Source organism: Drosophila kikkawai, chromosome 2L, assembly GCF_030179895.1.
Source record: "Drosophila kikkawai strain 14028-0561.14 chromosome 2L, DkikHiC1v2, whole genome shotgun sequence".
NCBI classification, from domain to species: domain Eukaryota; kingdom Metazoa; phylum Arthropoda; class Insecta; order Diptera; family Drosophilidae; genus Drosophila; species Drosophila kikkawai.
Genome location: NC_091728.1, coordinates 17493951 through 17513395, shown reverse-complemented (window position 1 = coordinate 17513395; position 19445 = coordinate 17493951). Strand labels below are relative to the sequence as shown.

General features: G+C 40.8%; 1 protein-coding gene across 1 annotated transcript; it reads right to left on the bottom strand.

Moving 5' to 3' along the window:
- Positions 1-1987: 1987 nt before the first annotated feature.
- BicD (protein bicaudal D) lies at positions 1988-19374 on the bottom strand. The gene is made up of 7 exons (XM_017170230.3): positions 18228-19374; positions 6797-7162; positions 5740-6731; positions 5458-5675; positions 5140-5394; positions 4908-5082; positions 1988-4274 (listed from the first exon to the last, which is right to left on the bottom strand). The coding sequence occupies exons 1-7, from the start codon at positions 18465-18467 to the stop codon at positions 4157-4159; spliced, it is 2364 nt and encodes a 787-aa protein (XP_017025719.1). The 5' UTR covers positions 18468-19374; the 3' UTR covers positions 1988-4156.
- Between the last annotated feature and the right edge of the window lie 71 nt (positions 19375-19445).

The following is a 19445-nucleotide window of genomic DNA, read 5'->3' as shown; positions in this document are numbered from 1 at the left end:
AGTACTTTATGGAATATATGTATACACGAAGATAATGCAGAATAATATTAATAAAGTATGAGTTATTGATTCATGAACAAAACCAAATGACTAATATTTTAATAAAGTGGTACTTTAAGTCGTTGGGTCATATCCGTAAAGAGTATGCCGACCTGAGAATCCTTGAGACCTTGGGAGCTCTGGTTGAGTTTGCCCGGTGTGCGTGCAATTCGCCAGTTAACCTCCGTTGGCCTTGGCCAATTCCGGGTATTTGTTGTGAAATAACCTGGGCTGAGGTCTACCGGATTTATTTGGGAGGGAGAGAGGCGGTAAGAAAAATGAAAAGATTTAATTTTCAACTATAGGCAGAGTCCTTTATTGCGACTTAATAAAATTCGTTGAAAAGAATGTTCAAAATCTTTTAGTTTATTTTATACTTTTTCAAACTGTAAAGTTAAAACAACTTGTACACGCTTAGATATTTAACGCATTATGACCTGTTAACCGTTTTGGCTTTTTCATTTATACAATTTTAACTACCATATACAAATATAAGTACCATACTAAGCCAATATGACCATACTAAGGAAGATGACTTTATACCAGCATTAATTATTATTCATATTGATATTATTAGAATTGTTTTACCAGAAGTTCATCTCGGATTAAGTACATGCTGTGTATACATTTTTAAAATTTAGAGTATACGGTTGATTGAATTATGGTTTTATTTCCTTGATAGATTTATAGATTAAAGTTTAATCTATTTAGTTTAATCATTAAACTATAAAAACTATTACTGAAAATATAGTAGTTTCGATTGGCCATTCTAGATTCTTGATGCATACTTTTAAAAGGATTTGCAAAAATTAAGGACTTATTTTATTTATCTTAGCAAACATCAAATTCCATTCCTTTAAAACATATATTTTTCTTATATCCTGCAGCAAAAGAATGGGCAAATTGCTCGGCAATGCCGCGTACATGGAAGTGTTCTGAACAGCAAATTTTATTACGAAAATCCGAAGCTAAGCTACAAAGTTACTTAACCAAGAAATTTTGAAAGTGGCTGACTCGGGCAACGTCGTCGGCTTCAGCACCGGCACCGCCGCCCGTCCCCGCCCAATACGTGTTCCGGCCGAGACCAGAATCCGCGGGGCGGAGGGGGCGACGGATGACAAGCGCACGACCGTGCGTCGACCGCCGGACAACCCGTCGTTGCCGGCGGAAGGCAGCGGAAAGCCGAACCGAACGTGTTGCCACAGCAATGCCAGGCAGAATTACTGGGAAACAAAGTGTGACGGAGGGTCGGCACTGAGCAGATCTGATAAACAGATATGGCTATCTATATATCGATCGATGCACAGAATCACAGAATACACTTCCGAAGGAAGAGGTTTTGACGCGGTATTTATACATACTCGGCGCGGAATCTGTACTTGGGAATCACAAGAGCACAACCAATGCAATGCGCCGGTCAGGTAACCCAGCAGTACCATTCGGGGTGGGTTTCGGTTGTGGAAGCCTGGGTACGTACATATGTAGGTGCTTGTAAAATCGTAAAAAATATATTACAAATTATAAAATAATTTAAAAAAAAAAGTAAAATAAAAAGAAAATGAAAAAAAAACGTATTATTAAATTTTGAATTTTAAACTTGCCCACTGTGGGGTTTGAACCGCTGTCATTTGGTTGAAAAATGCAGTGTGTGCCACACACTGTGTGGACGCGGTAACTGACAGAAGCTGCCTTGTACGAGTATCATAGGCGTGAGCTATGTTGGTTATTTTCATTTAATTATAAGCCCTTTAGAAATAAATAATTTAGAACAGGAAAATATTTAAAAATTAAAATTAATTTTTATGTATTAAGTTAAAAATAAAATAAAGAGTCTTTTAAAAAATATTTAGGTTAGTTTTTCAACATAAAACACAACAAATTCAACATACTAGTAAAAATTTCACTTTCCTTTTCTATGAGGCCCCAAATTGATTACAACTCAAACTCATATTTGCTAATTTCTTTATTTTCACATATTTTGCAATAAGTATTTTTGTATAATTTATGTATCTCTCTTGCACACTCTGTTGCATTTCTCATATGTCCACAGTTACCACATGCAAAGTTAATGCAGTTTGCCGGCAAATTATCGTAAAACTTACATTAAATATCCCTCAAATCTTAAATTCAATTGCTTTTTCTCTTCCTTGTTTGTTATATTTATATATTTATTTTTGTTAATTTTTTGTTTCTTTTGGGAAATAGAAAACTATTTTTGCTTTTGGTTTTGTCTTTTACTTTCCTCTGTTCTGCGGTTATCAATAGTCTCTAATTGAAGTTATTCTCTTGAGTTATTTATACGATTTATGTATGTAGTTTGCATATTGGCTATCAATACTTTGGCCTGTTGGATCGATATCGATGTATGAGTTATATATGTGATTTCTCGGACTTTTGTTTGGACACGAAACATAAGGTGAAGTGCTTCTTGTTCGTTCGTTATTGGTTCAGTGAGTTGCGTAAATAGACTTTGTATTTTTGTTCGTTCGCAAAAAGGGACGGTAAAAATTACAATAAAATCATTTTGAAATATGTATGCAATTTGTTTTGTTCGCTTCGTTTCTCTCGCCTCCATATGTATATGTTTCAGCTAACTGACATATTTATTTAAGTATATAAATATATTTACAATTGGTTAGAGCTGTTCGTTCTCCTTTAAATAATTGCTATAGGCAACTCCGAGGAGTTTATCTGTGAATGCATGAATGGACGTTGTGGTTGTGTGTGTGTGTCTGTGTTTATTAAATATAAATTCAATTTAATGGCTCGGTAATTTACACAATATACGATCTTGTATATATAAAATTTCATGTAGAACATCGATCGATCCCTTCCGATTGACAACGAAAAAACATCGAGAACACAAATAGAAGCAACAAAGTTAGTTTAGTTTCTGTTTCTTGGAGGGGTTCGGGGTTGAGTAATTAAAATACCACTACAGAAAGTGCTCTGGCTGCTGTCACTACTTTCGATTTGTGTTCAATTCGCTACGTAATAATATCCTCTATTTAAACTTTAACGCGTTGTCTCGTTATTTTGTATTTTGTTGGCTAAGCTGCTTGGTAGTCATCATAGTTGGTTAATTCTTATTTAAACAATACATCGTCTTAAGGCTGTTTGACATAGGCAGGCAAGCCATTATTGCTGCAACTTTTATAAATTATAAAGAAATGAAAACAAATCAGCATTTACTGGCTAATATTTTTATATTTTTTTGCAATTTATTAATTAAATTAAATAATAATGCACAAATCATAAGGTATGTCTGCATAATTAATGCTAAATAATCCACAAAAAACTAGGTTTTTTTCTTCATTGCAAATAATAATTAATTTCCTACGACTTCTTCATTTGAGGACGGCCACAATACCGCTCAATAAATACAAATATCTTCATCATCATTCAGAATCGTCTTTGAGACGAGTAGCTAGGTTGTTGCTACTCTTAGTTCAATGGCTGAAAACCATCGGTTACATACATATGTTATATTACGGCCCAGTTCGGCCTCTGGTTCTTTACGTACATTAACGGTCTTGGGCCTTGTGAAAATACTCTCGGTTATCGGGGCAGGCCAATTAATACGTGGTTCAGTTGCCAATATCGTCAATTTCATGCGAGTTTAACATCTCAACTTATTTATCGTTTTTGGGTTTGTCAATTTTATCGCTTGCGCACAGCGTTGATAACAAAAATCGAAACAATCAACGCGAAAGTTAACAAAACTCGAATCGAACCAAACGTAAGACGTAATCAAATTCACATTCACGTCATGTGAATATATAGAAAAATACAATCCGTTACGTTATCATTTAATCTTTTGCTTAATCTTGCCATCTTTTCGTTTAATTAAATTAATTGGACGTTTAAGTAACTAACCATTCTCGTCTGCTTCCTCGTCTAACACAAACCTTTCATCTAACTAAACTTTCAATAAATACAAATACAATACAAACAAACGTAGTTATAGTAGAGCTGGATAGTTGGATAGAGCCTGGACATGTAGGATATCGCGTGTACCTTCCTCTCTCTCTCTCGCTCGGCAGGAACTCCAACGAATTTACAACTTAAGCAAAGTATAAACCAAAGCCAAAAGTTTACGCTGCACGCTGATCTTATGTTAGAAGGGATTGGTGTTGCCGCTCGCTGGATTCCTGCTCGATGGACGCGTACTGAACGAGGACTTGCCGCTGGTGCCCCGCTGGGCGGGCATTGGGCGACGCACGTGACGCATTTCGCTGTTTTTGAAAGGGGGGAAAAACAGAATATTTGTTAGTTGAGGATACAGAACTTTTTAGATTAAATCTTTAATCGATCAAATTTGGTCAACAAGGAATTTTTGATATGGAGTGCTAGGAGTTTTCTGTCAAAGATAACTAAATAGTATTTTGCAAGCATTTTAAATTAAGGAAATACAAATTTTAAAAGGTTTTAGTAATTAATTTAGTATAAATAGAGTGAAATTTTGAGTTCTGGGATCATAAGATTTCATTTGCATAGTTCAAAGCTTCTTCTTTTCAGCTATCAAATATATTTTTAATATTTTAAAACATTTTAAACCATACAAATTTGATCGATTTCACTTCAGTTAAATTTCCAACGATTCATCAGCACAATCAGCGTTTTTGTATTATGTAGTTAGGCGGATTCCAGCAGCAGGTTAGCGCATGCAAACTCATTTGGCAGCCATATACATGCAGGTGCTTACCGATTGCTGGAGTCTCTGGGGGTTTTTTTTTTTGGGGGTGTAAAAGGGGAGATGAGAAGAGGAACTGTGATGGAGCGATAGGGATGTGAATGTGTGTGTTTTTGTTTTTTTGGAAGGGTTTCTTGATGATGCAGCTGACTTTTAACGACCCAAGTGCACCCACCGGTCCATTTCCATCTCCTCAAGACGCTGGGTGAGGGCCAGCTTTTGCTGGACAGCCAAGCGTAGCAGCTGGTTGAGCGTCTTCTTCTCCTCCTCGGCAGCCTCCAGCTGGCGATTGAGATCATCCACCTGAGTAACGTACTCCTCGCAGCGTGCGGCAAACATGGCACGCAGACCTGGTAATAATTAAACATGTTAAATGTAAATCAAACGAAGAAATAGCACCCACTTACTGGAGAAGGTGGCCGCATCCTCCTTGAGCAGTCGAAGCTCATTACGCAGCTTGGACATGGTATCGCTGACGATGATCTTCTCGTTCTCGTACTTGGACTTAAGATTGGTGAGAGCCACCTCGGCGGTTTGCTTGTTTGACTTGAGCACGTTGCGCAGAGTTCCGATTTGCTCGCGTTTTACGGACAGCAAACTCTTCAACTTGACTATCTGCTCCTGCAGCTCCTCCATCTCCTCGGTGTTGACCTTCTCCAGGGCTGTAAAGGGTTTTATTGTTAGATTACATAATAAATAATAACTTATCCTTATTAAATACTCACCATCGCCTCCCTCGGAGCGCACTTTGTGCTTGTTCATATCGATGGTATGCTCCACGGCTGTCTTCAGATGCTTGATCTGATCGCTGACCGTGTCCACGTACTTCTTGATCTCCACGGAATCCGCCAGGCCCTGCAAATCCTCCACGATCTGTGGCTTGGCAATAAAGACATCAGATTTGAACTGCGATTGGATGGCAGTCAGTGAGTCGTTCTCGAAGCTGCAATGCAACAGGTTAAGTATAAACTTCTAGATTCTTTCAATTTTCTGTAAAAAAAACTTACCTCATATCGTCGCTCTTGTGATCCAGCAGGACACGCGTTGGCGTTTCCCCATTGACGGTGCACACCAAGTGGTACAGCTGGGCCAGATCGTCGCTGAGAGCCACCAGAGTACTCCGAGCTGAGCCCAGGCTTTGGCCAGCATTCTGTGAGATGTGGGTTAGGGTCTGCACATCGCTCTGCAGATCCAGGGACTTTTGTTCCGTGGCCAGGAGCTTGTTCTTCAGGTTGGTCACCTCGTTGCGCAGCGTGGTGGTGGCATCCGTGTAGTTGAGGCCCTTTTGGAGCTCGGCAATGTCAGTCTTGAGGCCGTCAATCTCCTTGGCGGAAAGCGTAAACCAGTTGGCATACTGCGAGATCAAAGCACGCAGCTGCTGTTCCAGTTCCTCCTTCTTGTGGTCGCTCTCCTTGCCGCCCTGTTCCTTCACATCAATCTGCTTTTTGAGCTGGACGAGGGCATCCACATGGGCAGCGAGAAGGGCCAGGCGGGACATGAAGTTCTGCAGCTCGTTTTGAGACTTGTCTAGGCTCGTCTGCGCCTCTCGCAAATTGGCCGTCAGATGAGTCTTCTCACTCTCCATGCTCTCCAGCTGCTTTTCCAGCTTCTTCAGCTCGTTCAGATGGATCTCCGAGAAGAGATCGCACTTGGTGCCGTCGGGAGACTTCAGTTCGGTGCTAAGATCAGCCTCTAGACGCTTGAGCGCCAGATTCTCCTCCTCGCCATCCGAGTTGTTGCTGGCGTTGTCCTCCATGTTGCTACGTATGCTGTAGGCCAGGTTGCTAATGTGGTACATGGACTCGCGGTTCAGGTGCCCGTCCAGCTCCTTCTTCAGCGCATATTTCGCCTCGCGCTCACCCTGCAGAGCCTCTAGAGCCTCCTCCATTTGCTTCTCGGCAATCTTCTTGAGATTACCCAGCTCATCGACCTGTTGATTCAGAATCTCAACTTCCTCGGTGAGGCGACGAATCTCATGTTTGGCACCTTCAAATTCCACCTGGAAAATTACAAAAATGTTATTTTCAAGACTCCCTTCGAGATGGATGTTGTCCTTAGACTGACCTGGGAGCTGCGCAGGTTGGAAACCTGCTTTTGCAGCGATATGTTTTCCTCCTCCAGCTCCGAATACTCGCTCAGCATGCGCGTCTCTCGGAACTTTAGGTCCTTTAGCTCGGACTTGAGACGCAGTCGCTCCGCCTCATTGTCGGTTTTGTCCCGGCCAAAGTCCGAGTTCTCCTGGAGCATTCTGTCGCGCTCATTGCGCACCCGCTCCAGCTCATGACGCAGCTGCTTGATCTCGTTCTCCAGATCAAAGATCTGCATGGTGAGGGATGTCTCCCTGGCAGCGGACTCATTTAGCAGGGCGTCCTCCTGCTCGATGCCTGTCTTGTTGGTTACCTTCTGCGAGGTCTGGAACTTGGTCAGCGCCTGCAATAATCAAACGGAAAAAAATGTGAAGCACGTGTCTGATGAGGGAGGCGTGAGACAGAAGTGTTTTGCACCAAAGCAAAGTAATCATAAAAGTTTCCTGCCTGCCCACCGCGAATGCCAGCGATTTTATTGCAGCCATTTGCATGTCCCACACAATCACAAGGGAGGGGATTGGATTGGAGTGCCACGAGAGGGGCGTTGGCCACTCGGGAGCTCTTCTGCCGCCAGCCTGACTGTTTGGTCTGATGCTGATGACGCCCCTGCCTTTCACTGGCTTTTTTATTTTTTATTAAATTCCCTATCTGAATTGCTGTGAGAAGGGGTGTGTTGTATGAGAGACGAAGAAGATTCTTTTAAATAATTTATAGGATTCCTTCTTGTTATATGAAAAGCACAAAATTGAGAATTTTAAGTTGTCATTTGGTTACTTAAATAATCAAGAATATATAAATTATTTTTTAAATTGAATCATATCTAGATTTTTTAATTTTAAGCTTTTGACATTTACAAAACTAATTTTGAGATGTATGATTCCTTTCAGGGTTATATTTTTGCTTTTTAATGACTATTATCTTGTTGCATTTAGAAATATCTTTTGAATTTAATGCGGATAACATCTTAAGACACTTATCCTTGCCTCTGCCCACTTGATGTGAGTCTGAGTATATCGTTAGAGGTAAGGTCAGAGGTAAGAAGATTATTTATAAATTATAATCGCAGATATTTGCTATTCCTATAACAATAAACAAATAAATAAATATATTTTTTTATAGAAGTGCCATAGAGTAAGCTTGGCCCGGCAAAGAATTATCTTTCAGAATCCGCCTGTAATTATTTATCAAGTCCAGTGGGAAATATGCATCCACTGGCAGCAGTGAGTGGGCGAAAGGAGATAACGGACTCGTTGGTCTGCAATTATTGGATTTTGTTAATTGCGACTGGCTTTCCTTTCCAGGCAGTGTTGGAAATCGCATTAAAGACGCAAGAGAGCACATAAAGGTTAACGGTGGCCAGAGACACGCCCAGGATTAAAAGCACCAGCGCAAAGGTAAACACGAATGTGGGATGTTTATGGGGCCAGGCCAAGCCCTTAACTGGGCGCTCGAGACCGACCACGTCCATATGGTCAGTCAGTGGGAGTGGAGCCAGTATAAAATGGAAAGAACGAGAGCAGGGTTAAATGTGTGGCTCATATATTTAATCCTGTGGCGGCTTTAATTGAAATCTCAACCCCTAACGTCTCCGTTCGTTGCTCGTTGGGCATATTTTGAATGGGGGCCATTTGGAGTACGTGCTTCACGAGTTCCTCGCTTATGATCATCATCATCATCGTCGTCATAAAAACTGTGCCTCAAACAAAATTCTCAAGTGGTAGCCAGTGGAATGACCACGTTTCAGGGATTTGGCAAAACGGAAACTGCATCAAGTTGTAGGAGAAACTTTCCTCCTTTGGCTTTGGTTCTCCCCTAAAAGCCATGTAATTAGCATCGCCTCCTTAACCCCTTTTATTTGGCCAACCTTCTCTGCACACAGCCAACACTCTTTTCATTCCCAGGTTCTATTTCTTTTTTTCTGGCCATATAATTATCGCCAGCTACGTCAGCTCTCGTTGTTCTTGTTGTTTTTGCCTTCTCAATTTGACAATTGCACACCCACAACACAAACTCAGAAGCCCCAACACATTTCCCCTCCTTCCCCTTTAAGCCAAGTGCATTTCGTTAATTAGTGTAATCTGAAGAAGGGGAAGGAGGCGGAGAAGGAGGCGGAGGTGGAGGTGGAGGCGGAGGCAGAGAAAGCAAACAAAAGGCCAAGGCGGGTCCAAAGAGTCTCGGATGGAATTTCAGTTGCCTAAAGCTGTCACACATTCATGCAACTAAATTGCAAGGCGCCTCTTAAATGAGACTCAACTAGACAACGACCAAAAAGGAAGCTGAATTGGGGAAGTCGAAGGGGTAATACACTTAGTGATACAGGATATAATTGTTTTATTCGGGGGTAAATTGTAGGGGTACTGAAATCCCTTAAAAAGGTGACGTAAAGAAGGTCATATAGAACGTTTAAGATATTTTAGTTTACAAAAGATTTAAGGCTATTTTCATATACTAATTATGAGCCATCCGTTGCAAACTGAACACCAAAATTATAATACCCTTTGGTAGAGGGTAAGAAAAACCTTAGAGATGCGAAGAAAACGCTTTCCTGGCTCTGGCTAGTGGTAGATAATTATCAAAGGTTTTGGCTATGCGGGCGGTTTATAAAAGCATTCCTTTAGCTAATGAGAATACCAAAGGTATACCAGTATCATAAGATTACAGATGTACTTTCCACAGTCATTATTATCTCTCCATTTCAAAGATAAGGAAGTTATAATAGCATCTTCTTTGAAATAAGAACCAGATTAATTTAAGTATTTAAGGCTAAACAATTAGTTAGAATCTAGAAAAAAAATCCACACCTTTAACAAAACAATTATTCAAAGCTTTTCCTCAAAAGAAAAAAAATATAAGAATATAAAATAAAAACCAATTTTTTGTCACAGTGAAAGCGTTTGTTTAGTGACGCCATCGAGCGGGCAACAGGCCGCAAACAAATGACGGCATAAACTTTATGCAAATTAGAAAAGATTTTTAATTAACTCGAGCAAATATTAGCACAGTTCACAAGGGCCAGACAAGAGCAGAGCACTGCCATAGCCACAGCCACTACTATGTACTTGGCATAGGCCAGACACCGGGTCTGAACCACCCAGCCACCGCCTGCCCCTTAATGACAAACGCTCCCATCGCAGTGCCATCCCTTCCTTCCCTCGCTTATATCTGCTAGATTGTTTCACAATCCATGCCATGGTTGGGATTAGAATGCGAGAGATCCCGTCTAAATGGCCTAAACAGTGAGAGAAGGGGGGCCCAGTGCATTAGGGCACAGAGAAAAATTGCGTACTTTATATAAGAAAAATAACAAATTAACCAAATTTATATTCATTCTACAAGAAACCAAATTAACTAACACAGAATTTAAAATAAAATATCTAAAATAAAAAACTACGAATTACCAAAAGATTACATTATTTTTGTCTATGTGTATGGACAGATATAGAGGTACTCCCCGAACCAGCAGCTGCAGCAGCTGTTGCCATCAGCTATCAGCTCGCCGGGATGACTGCAATGAAACTCCTCCTGACCGAGGAGGCCACTAAAAATAGAGCAGATTGCCCACATTATGAAGGCGATGAGCAGAATTTTGGAGTGCACACACCAATGTCTGTGTTTGCCTTTGAGTTTGGGGCACTTACGTGGCAAAACAACAACATAAACAAGGAGCGACTATAACAATTTCCTCTCCTGGTCAGAGGAGTGGGTGGTCCAGTGGGTTTGGAATTGGTATAGAGAGTGGGTTCGGTTGATAAAGTATGCCATGAATGGCTGAACAGATTGCGCAGGGTGACACCACGCCCAGTTCGTTAACTGCTCCTCCTCCTTTCCAGTTCCAGTCCCGGCTTCACTCTCATGGAACGCATGAAAATTTAAATGTCAAAATGCCTGAAAGTGCAACAATAACCAGATACACACCGGGCAATCAATGTGGAAAATGTGCCTACAAATTGCATTTAAAAAATGTTACAAAAAAAAACTACTGCATTTTTGATTTAATAGCTTGAAAACATATTCTCTCAGTGCACGCTTAATGTAGGCCCTGCAATTTTTAACCCACACACGAACAATGAGTGCCAGTGTACCAGAAATGGGAAATGGAAAATGGAGAACCGTCGCATTTGTGGCCATCATGTCAATGCACCAGCTTGACACTCTCTCTTTCTCTCTGTGAATTTGAAATGTCGCCAAAAACGACAAAAGAAAACGACAACCAGAAAAGCGACTAAAACTGCAGCCGGAAAATTGCGAAAATCATTGCGAGTGTGTGTGCGAATGTGCGTTGACGGTGTGGAAATAATTTTTTTTTTAAGCATGGAAGCTGACACAAAAGAACTCAAATTACGTTCTCAACGAAATGCGAATTCGTAAAAAATATGCCAGATGCAGGGGCAAAAGGAAGCTGCGGGAATACCCTTTTGCTTCTCGCACTAAAAGGATACGGCGGAAATCTTGTTAAACTTAACCGTGAGTGTGCTAACAATGGTTTTGAATTTTAAAAGGACTTTAATGTGGTATAGTTTAGAATTCTTTAGAGGATTTGGTACAAATTGCACAGAAGTGTGATTTTGGATAAAGAATTTTCGTTTATTTAACAGCTATGACGGCATACTTAAACTTAAAGAAAGCACTTTTAAGGTGGTTGAATCATTTTGGTAAGTAAACTTATATCTTTGTATCTTAAAACAATGCAACTTATAACCAAGTTAACCACTGTTTCCCAAAGTATTTTCTCTGATATTCAGGTATGGAATTGAAATTTTAAAGCTATATCTAGAAACAATCTTTTCAAAATATGTTAAATACATAAATTCAAAGCTGATTAGTCTCTTGCAAAAACTAGTCTTTTCTCATTAGCAAAATCCTAAAATGGCATGATAATGTGCACCAAACACGAAGCCTTTCCACCAGCTCTATTTTTCGACTGCGTAAAAAGCCACACAAAAACGAATGGACTGACTACATATATACATAAGTAAAAAAGCTCCAACCATCAGCAGGAAATACGGAATGGACGCAGCGGGCCATGCGAAATCCTTGAAAGAGAGCGCCACTAAAAAAAAAAGAGAAATAATAAAGATTCGCTCCAGCTGCGAATGCTGTGCGATGCAATGGATGGGTTGCATAATGCACCGCGCATCCATTTCATGTCCTGTGCAAACATTTCGAGCGCATTTAACAGCCAATAGTCAGGAACACATGCAGTGAAATGCAATGGATGCGCATTCTAGGAAGAACGTGTTAAGAGCCAGCTTCCCTTACCATTTCTGGCAGACTTCCAATCCCGGCCAATTGGCGGAGCCTGGGCCAAAAAGTTTACGCAAATAAATTGCACCATCATTATGCAGGACAATCGCCAGAGCCCCTACCTCTGCTGGAAAACTGCAATTGTCACAACAGTTGCCCTCCGCCTGCTTGCATCCTTGCCCAGATTTTTGCTCATCATCGTCACAAGTCTGTGTACTTTACATTTTCATTGCTTGCAATTCATTGGGGAAAACTGGGCGGGTCGGGAGGGGAGATGGCTTCAGTTGGCGGGAAATACAACACTTTTCCCCCACCAACCATTTCCTTACAGCCGAGTCAGACAAACAAAAACAGTGTCTCTGCACTCGGAAGAAAAATCTTTGGGAAATAAGAAAACATGCCACTAGATCCCTGAAAATGTGTTAGAAATGGGGAAAAAGAAATATTTGTATGCAAAAATATCCTTGTGTACATATAAACTTAGTAATAACTTTTAAAATAATATAAAAATATATATACATTTCTATATAAAAAACAATATTGTTTTTATTTTCAGTGTATCTGAGCCGGTGCCGTCGACGGAAACATGTTTTGTCAGTGCTCAAGTGCCACATTTAACCCTTGCCAACTTAACCCGCCCATGGCCCCCATTGCGGCTGTTGCTGTTGCAGTTGCTCCTGCTCCTGCTCCTGCTGCCAGTTTGATTGCCGTAGAATTGCAATTTGCGCCAAAAGAACAGAACATCAGTGTCAAATCATTATAATTTTTTCCTTCTCGTCGGTTGGGTTTTATTTTCCCTGTTGCTCCTGCTCTACATCCTTTATCCTGTGGCTTTGACGTTGCTGCTGTTATTCTAATTGTTATTGTCTGGCATGGATTCGGCTAGGATAAACATTTGGCAGGATGTGCAAGGACCGTAAATTAAGTAGAGTAAGCCAAGCGATATTGTGGGATTTAGATAACGGCTTGGATTATTGGATAATTTTAGAAGAGTTTCATTAAAATGATTTATAAACATTAAAGAAAATTACTTAACTTCAAAGCCAATAACAAATTGTAAAACTTTCCATTTATTTTCCAACTTTTCCTTACATTTTTGATAGTTTTCCTGTCGTATATTAAATGCCACCAGCCAGGACAAATAACGTGATTAATTATTAAATTTTGTGTTAAAAACTTTTTGGGGTGGAAAGTAGCAAAGTTAGGCAACCGCACGGAGCGCACAAAACTACGCTGGACACGGGAATGTTCCTGCCAATGGACAGAATGTCCTTGATGGTGGCGGTGGCGCGATGCGATGCAATGTAAGCCATAAAATATGGCCCACACCCAGGCACCCGCACCCAAAGCTAAGCCCACACGACATGGCATATATATAGGGGCGTACAAGTGTTGGCCACTGCGTCCATCGTTCGTTTTATGGCCCTTGTTTCGGGCCCTTTTAATTGCCGCAGTTACAATCACCAGAACAACAACGTGTTTCCCCCAGCATTTGCCTCTGTTGTTGCACTAACTCTGATTCAGCTAACTGAATAAATTGCCAAATGTGGCTGACAGTTCGCAGGATTCCCCCCGAAAACTGGGTAAATATTTGTTCTGCGGTCCTGTAGCTGCCAATTTGCAGTTACAGTGATGGCATCGAAATTAGCAGTTTCAGGATAACCAGGATTTTCCAGCAATCAGAAGCATTATTTTTAATTTGTGGTTTCAAACCAGCAAGCATATTTATTCCAATATTCCGTTTGGGTTAGGCCTAAATTATATAATAACGACTCTATAACCATAGCAGTAATTGTGTAACATGTAATGGCACTCCCTGACCTGACCTAGACATAATCGAAATTCTATTGCATTAATGTCGAGTGGATGAAATATTTTCCGTGCCTCGGGCACTTTGGAAAATATCCGATTAATTTTAGTAAGCTAATTTCACACCATGGCCCGAAGACGGAAACTTTGCTCCGCCTTGCTCCCGTCGCCGCTGATTTATGTCACTTCATGGTGGGGTCGCCCACGGCTGATATCTTGATTACAAGTGGAAATATGTCCCCCTCCTCCTGCTGTCCCTGTTCTTACCCCTTTGCTCTGCAATTTTTGCCAAGTTTCCGAGTTGGAGGAGCAGAGCGGCAGGGACAGAAAAATGCCCGCAGTGACGTTGCCGTCGACGTTGCGAAAATTTTTAATTTTAAGCATCCATTAAAAACGTGCAATTGTGTGGGGGTGTGTGAGTGTGTGTGTTTGTAAGGGGGGAAAGAAGGGGCTGGCAGAGGGGTGTTGGTTTTGCTCTCGCACTTTTTGTGTTCTCGTAAAAGTTCAGTTGAGTTCAAATCCAACAAGCTGGAAACTATCAAGCCAAGGTACGAGTGCACCACCTGTCGTACAATTAATTGGCATGCTTTTTGTTCTAAAAGCAGAGATTCATGAATATAAACTATGTACATGTGTATATTCTTATATAAAAAATGTGTTTCTGTTGCTGGTGTTAACGCCCTCTGTTTTATGTCAGATCTTTCCAGTTGTAGTTTTATGACATATTTTAAACTGAGTAAAGCCTTCATTACTTATGTTCTTGGATAATTAATAATCTACTAGGGGAAATATAATATATTCCTTATAAATTAAAGAATCCTTCGCTTCTCTGGTGTTTGAACTTAAAGATCTCGATTTATTTTTCATAAAATAGACAACGAATGGAATACCAACATTTTGGATTATAAACTTTTTTGTATTCTGCATATTTTACAAAATCAATCTTGTAAATAAATAAGAATTATTTCTTGTTTTTCGATTAGATAAAGAATGTTTAGATACAAAAATATAACTTTTCCCAACTAGTAACTCCAATTAATGTTTATTTTCTGATCATAACGGATATTTAGGAATAAAGTAACTATAACAAATCAAAGAAACATTTTCAATGCGCTTGCAAAGCTTGCAATTTTTACTTTCGATTTTTGTGTTTTCCACTAAACAAAGGCCGGCTCTCTTTCTGGTTTCCAAAGAGCACCGAATGGAGTACATCAACGTCCACCTTAACGACTGGCGGTTCGACATTGATTAGTACACAATGCATTGGCTGACCATCTAACTCTCGACGGTGATACTCCTTCACGGCCGCTCTGGCATCTTCCAAGGATTTGAAAACAACCTCGGCAGTACCGGGTCGAATCACTTTAGCTTCGTACAGCGTTCCAATTTGGGAGAAGACCTCGCGTATATCGGAAGTGGTCACATATGGATCCAGATTGCTCACCAGAATGCGAAAACCCAGTTTATTCATAGACATACCGCGATGATCCTCCTTATCGTGGATCTGCTTAACTACAGAAGCCAGAATTTTCCGAGGTCCATGATCTAAGTCATTGCTTTTCGTCTTCTTCGGAGGAGTAGAACGGGGAGCATTGGACATTTCTGATTCATCATCTGTGTCCAAATTAATGGTGACTATTGGCGATGATGGTTTCTTCCTTTTACAGCCCACTTCGAGGGCGCAAATGATCTCTTCATCCTCCATGTCCTGCATATTGTCAAGATCTACATAGCCCCTGTGCTTTTTAAGTGATGGGTTGAAAGGGCGATGCAGGAACCCCGTGTTCATGGGGGGCAGGTACCGATTCCTACCATAGTTTGGTTGCCAACTGATGCTCCTGGCAGGTTTTACCGGCGGCGATGAAGACGACGACGACGACGGTCGCCACTTCCTATGATAGGTGTTGGCAGAGTCTTTTCTTTTGCGATGTGTCCCCTGGTAGTATCTATTCCGGTAATCAACTGAGTTTGTTGGCTTGTTGGACACACCTCGAGCAAAGTTAGGATTGCTCTTCCTGCGTAGCTCAATGATCTCGTCCAGACTCAGATTCTCGTCCATTATAACAAAATAAAGTTTTAATAATACTTTGACGCCAATTGAAGTGTCGAGAAATAAAGCGCAATTTTGTGAGGATGACAAGCGAATGAAAGGCAACTTTATTCGATACTTTTACTATCGATACTACCGATAGCTTACGGCTGAGGCAAAAACGTGACGAAATTCCCATCCTATATTCCTTTACAATATTTACTTACACTTCTTAATGATTAAAAAACATAAGTAAACACATTAAAATGTAAGACATGGATACAGAAGAGTTATTTATGAATTTAAAATGCCAATAAGAAAAATTTAAAGTTTTTAAAGAAGCGTTTTGATATTTTCCTGCTAGAGATGATAGTTGGCTGCGATAACACATGTTACTGAAATAATCGAAAATTGGTTTTGAATCAAATACCACAAGTTTATCTTCAAAAATCAGGATTTCCCCTAATATGCAGACTTTAACAATAAATTTCCTTAATAAATAGAACCCCTTTTACATACATATTCAGATTTTAGCAACTACATATGTATATTTCCATTCTATTTACTCAAAGAGAAATGTTGAAACATTTCCAGCAACTTGCTTTATTAACTGTTTTCACCTCTCTCCCCTTAAGCACCAATCAGGCCTAAACCAACTTTTGTTTTAGCAACCGCTTTAATTACCAGAATAACAAAGCCAAAATAAAGTTGGAAAAAGACCACAAAAAATGAAGAAACACAAAGCAGACAGCAGAGGAATGATAATAGACGGCAGAATGATTATTGTTTGTTTCCCCCATTTGATTTTTACTGGCGCAAAAAAAGGACGAAACTTTTCCCTTTCGCCTGGCAATGCAGTTCGAGTCCTGTAATCCGCTGCCAGGGGAAATTCCAGCGGAAATGCCTTTCGATGGCGAGGACTAATTGGAAAGGAAGGCTGGTTGAATGGGAAGTGGAAGCAGGACACAGGTGCAACGTGAAATGACAAAAATGGATTGACCGTGTTGACGGCGGCAAACAAAAGATACAGCGGCATTTTAAGCATAAAAAAACTAAGCTTAGACCTGTGTTGAGGCAAATTGAGCGAAATTGTTTGGAGAACATAGAGATTGGTGGACAGGGGAGTAACTGAGTGAGTGCGTTCACTGAGCCGGCTAAGAGTACCGCAAGCCCCTATTACAATATGAATACAGTGGAAATTCTATAATCCAAACCTACCACCTACATGGCGAGTGCTGATAGGTGACTCTCGAGACTGGACTTGGATTGAAGCCACATCCATCAGCTTAATGCACTAACTCATTTACTAAACAGCTGTTTCATTTAGCGAAGCTTCTCTGTGTATATAACACCAGCACGTGACCATATGGTCGATTTCATGATCAGCGAGTTGATCGCAATTATTTCTGCTAGACCAAACACAGACAGAGGCAGAGACAACAAACAACAAAGAGAGAACGGAAGAGGCGTTTAGAGAGAGAGAGCGACTGGCCGGCCAACAGGTGAGCGAGTTAATTTGCCAGCAAGACAAATTGATGGCGATTGTGGAAAGGTTTTCTTTGTGTGTGCTCACAGGTAATAGTGCTGGTCAGTGTGTGTGTGCTAGTTGGGCGAGCAGATAAGCGGCGACTGCTTGAAAACGGATCAGAAACGTAACCACAGTGAAGTCTAGTTGGAAAGGTTTTGACAAAGCCATCTAGCCAAACTTAAATAAGGATTGAAACACACAAAGCGTATCTCTTAAAGTCAGATAATCTAACTTTGGGCATTAAAGAATTAGCCTAGAAGCGTAAAATAAATAATTTAAAATTCATTTCTAGAATTGTAAGCGAAATAATATTTTTCGTTTTGCATTTATCATATTCTTATCAGACAAGCCGTTCTATAAACGTTTCTGATCAGATTCATAGCAACAAAAATAAAATTCTTAACAGTTTAAAATCTATTGATTTGTGGTATTTAATAGTTTATAATTAGGAATATTCTACAGTAAATAAAGTTTAAAAATTCTCCTTAGAAAACGAATGAGGCAAGTAATGCAACAAGGACTTGCGGATAACGACATAATGGGTGTTTGACTATAAATACAAGTATTCTCGATTTCCTATTGGCAAAACCAACAATGAAAGAGAAGCCACAAACTTTATAAAAAGAAATCTTTTCAATAAGAAATAATTTTCTAGCACGAAAACCAATTTAAAGTTATTCCATAACAAAATCTACAAGTACAATATAACCTATTACCAAGCCCTATCGAAGTTATGAGCTCCGTAAAATGCCCAATTTGATATGGAAAAATTCTGATAAATAAATAGCTTAAACTCACCTCCTGTGTGATGTCCAGTTCGTGGCGTGTGTTGTCATAGAGCGTCTCCAACTCCTCGCACTTGTGCTGCAGGGCGGACTTCTCCTCCAGCAGGGATAAGCCATATTGGGCGGACTGGGCGCTGGCAGAGGAGACCTGGTCAAGTTCCCGCGTTAGCCGCTCCACCTCCATGCGCAGATCCTGCAGCGTTTGGCTTTGGCCATCCGAAGAGGCACTATCCGGACCACTGGGTGTGGACATGATGATGGATCACTTGGTGGGGAATTGGGGATTAGGAATGGAGGATTCCGGAGGCGAATGGACGGTACAGCTGCCCGTGGGCGTGGCAGGTGTGTAACTCTCGTTGTTCCTGTTGTTTTCCTGGGCGGAATCTTGGATTTGTGCTGGCGCTTAGCTCACTCCTCTGTTGTATTTGGTTTTTTGGAGGGAAATCGATAAAAATCCGATAAAAGTTTCTATTGTGTTTTTGTTTATGCCGCCGGACTCGGAGTGAGTTTTTCTTGTTGTTGGGTGTGAAACCCCACTCAACTCCACTCGCGGTGTTGTTCGTTGGTATGCGTGCGTTTCACCTTTTCTCTTTTCAGTGTGTGTGTGTGTGTGTGAGTTGGTTCTCTGCTTCCCCTTCTTCTCCCGCAAAATAAAAGCGAAGCATATGTGCGGGGCACTTAATGACCAATTATCCGTGTGCTTTTAACGGCGAATAATTCAGCACAACTGGCAATATCCATATGCAAATACCAGCTCCAGCGCGTGTTGCACTCACTCACACTGGCACTCACTCCCACACGCACACAGTGGCGCTAAAAAACAGTTGGCAGCAGCAGAAAATCAGCAGCAGCACAGGAAGTTGTTTCAATTAACTCGAAGGCAGCAGCAGCGGGCAGAAGGCAGCCAGCAAACAACACAGTCAAAATGACATCACACAATTTCCACTTTCGTGGGAGTTACTGCCCATTTCCCCGGGCGCTTTCCCTCCGCTTCTGTTTTGTGAGCGTTTTCTCGTTGCACAATTTGGGGAATGCTTTGGCCTAAACGGTTTCAGTTTCCGATGGAGGCGGAATTTCCAAGCAAGTGCAAAAACAAAAACTTAATCCGAATCACGTCCGATTCTTGCAGTGTTTTGTGACGGAATCTGGTGGCAGCAACAACAACACACAAAAACAATGAGGTCGCCTTTTATTACTGAAAATACACCAAAAAACAAACGAGCCAGTTGGT

What these genes read in the sequence shown, in the direction of transcription:
- BicD (XM_017170230.3), bottom strand. Translation starts at nt 18,467, where the DNA reads ATGTCCACACCCAGTGGTCCGGATAGTGCCTCTTCGGATGGCCAAAGC. An exon ending in AACTGGACATCACACAGGAG is followed by an intron (nt 7,163 to 18,227) that starts GTGAGTTTAAGC and finishes TGATTATTGCAG; the next exon opens with GCGCTGACCAAGTTCCAGAC. An exon ending in CCAACCTGCGCAGCTCCCAG is followed by an intron (nt 6,732 to 6,796) that starts GTCAGTCTAAGG and finishes GTAATTTTCCAG; the next exon opens with GTGGAATTTGAAGGTGCCAA.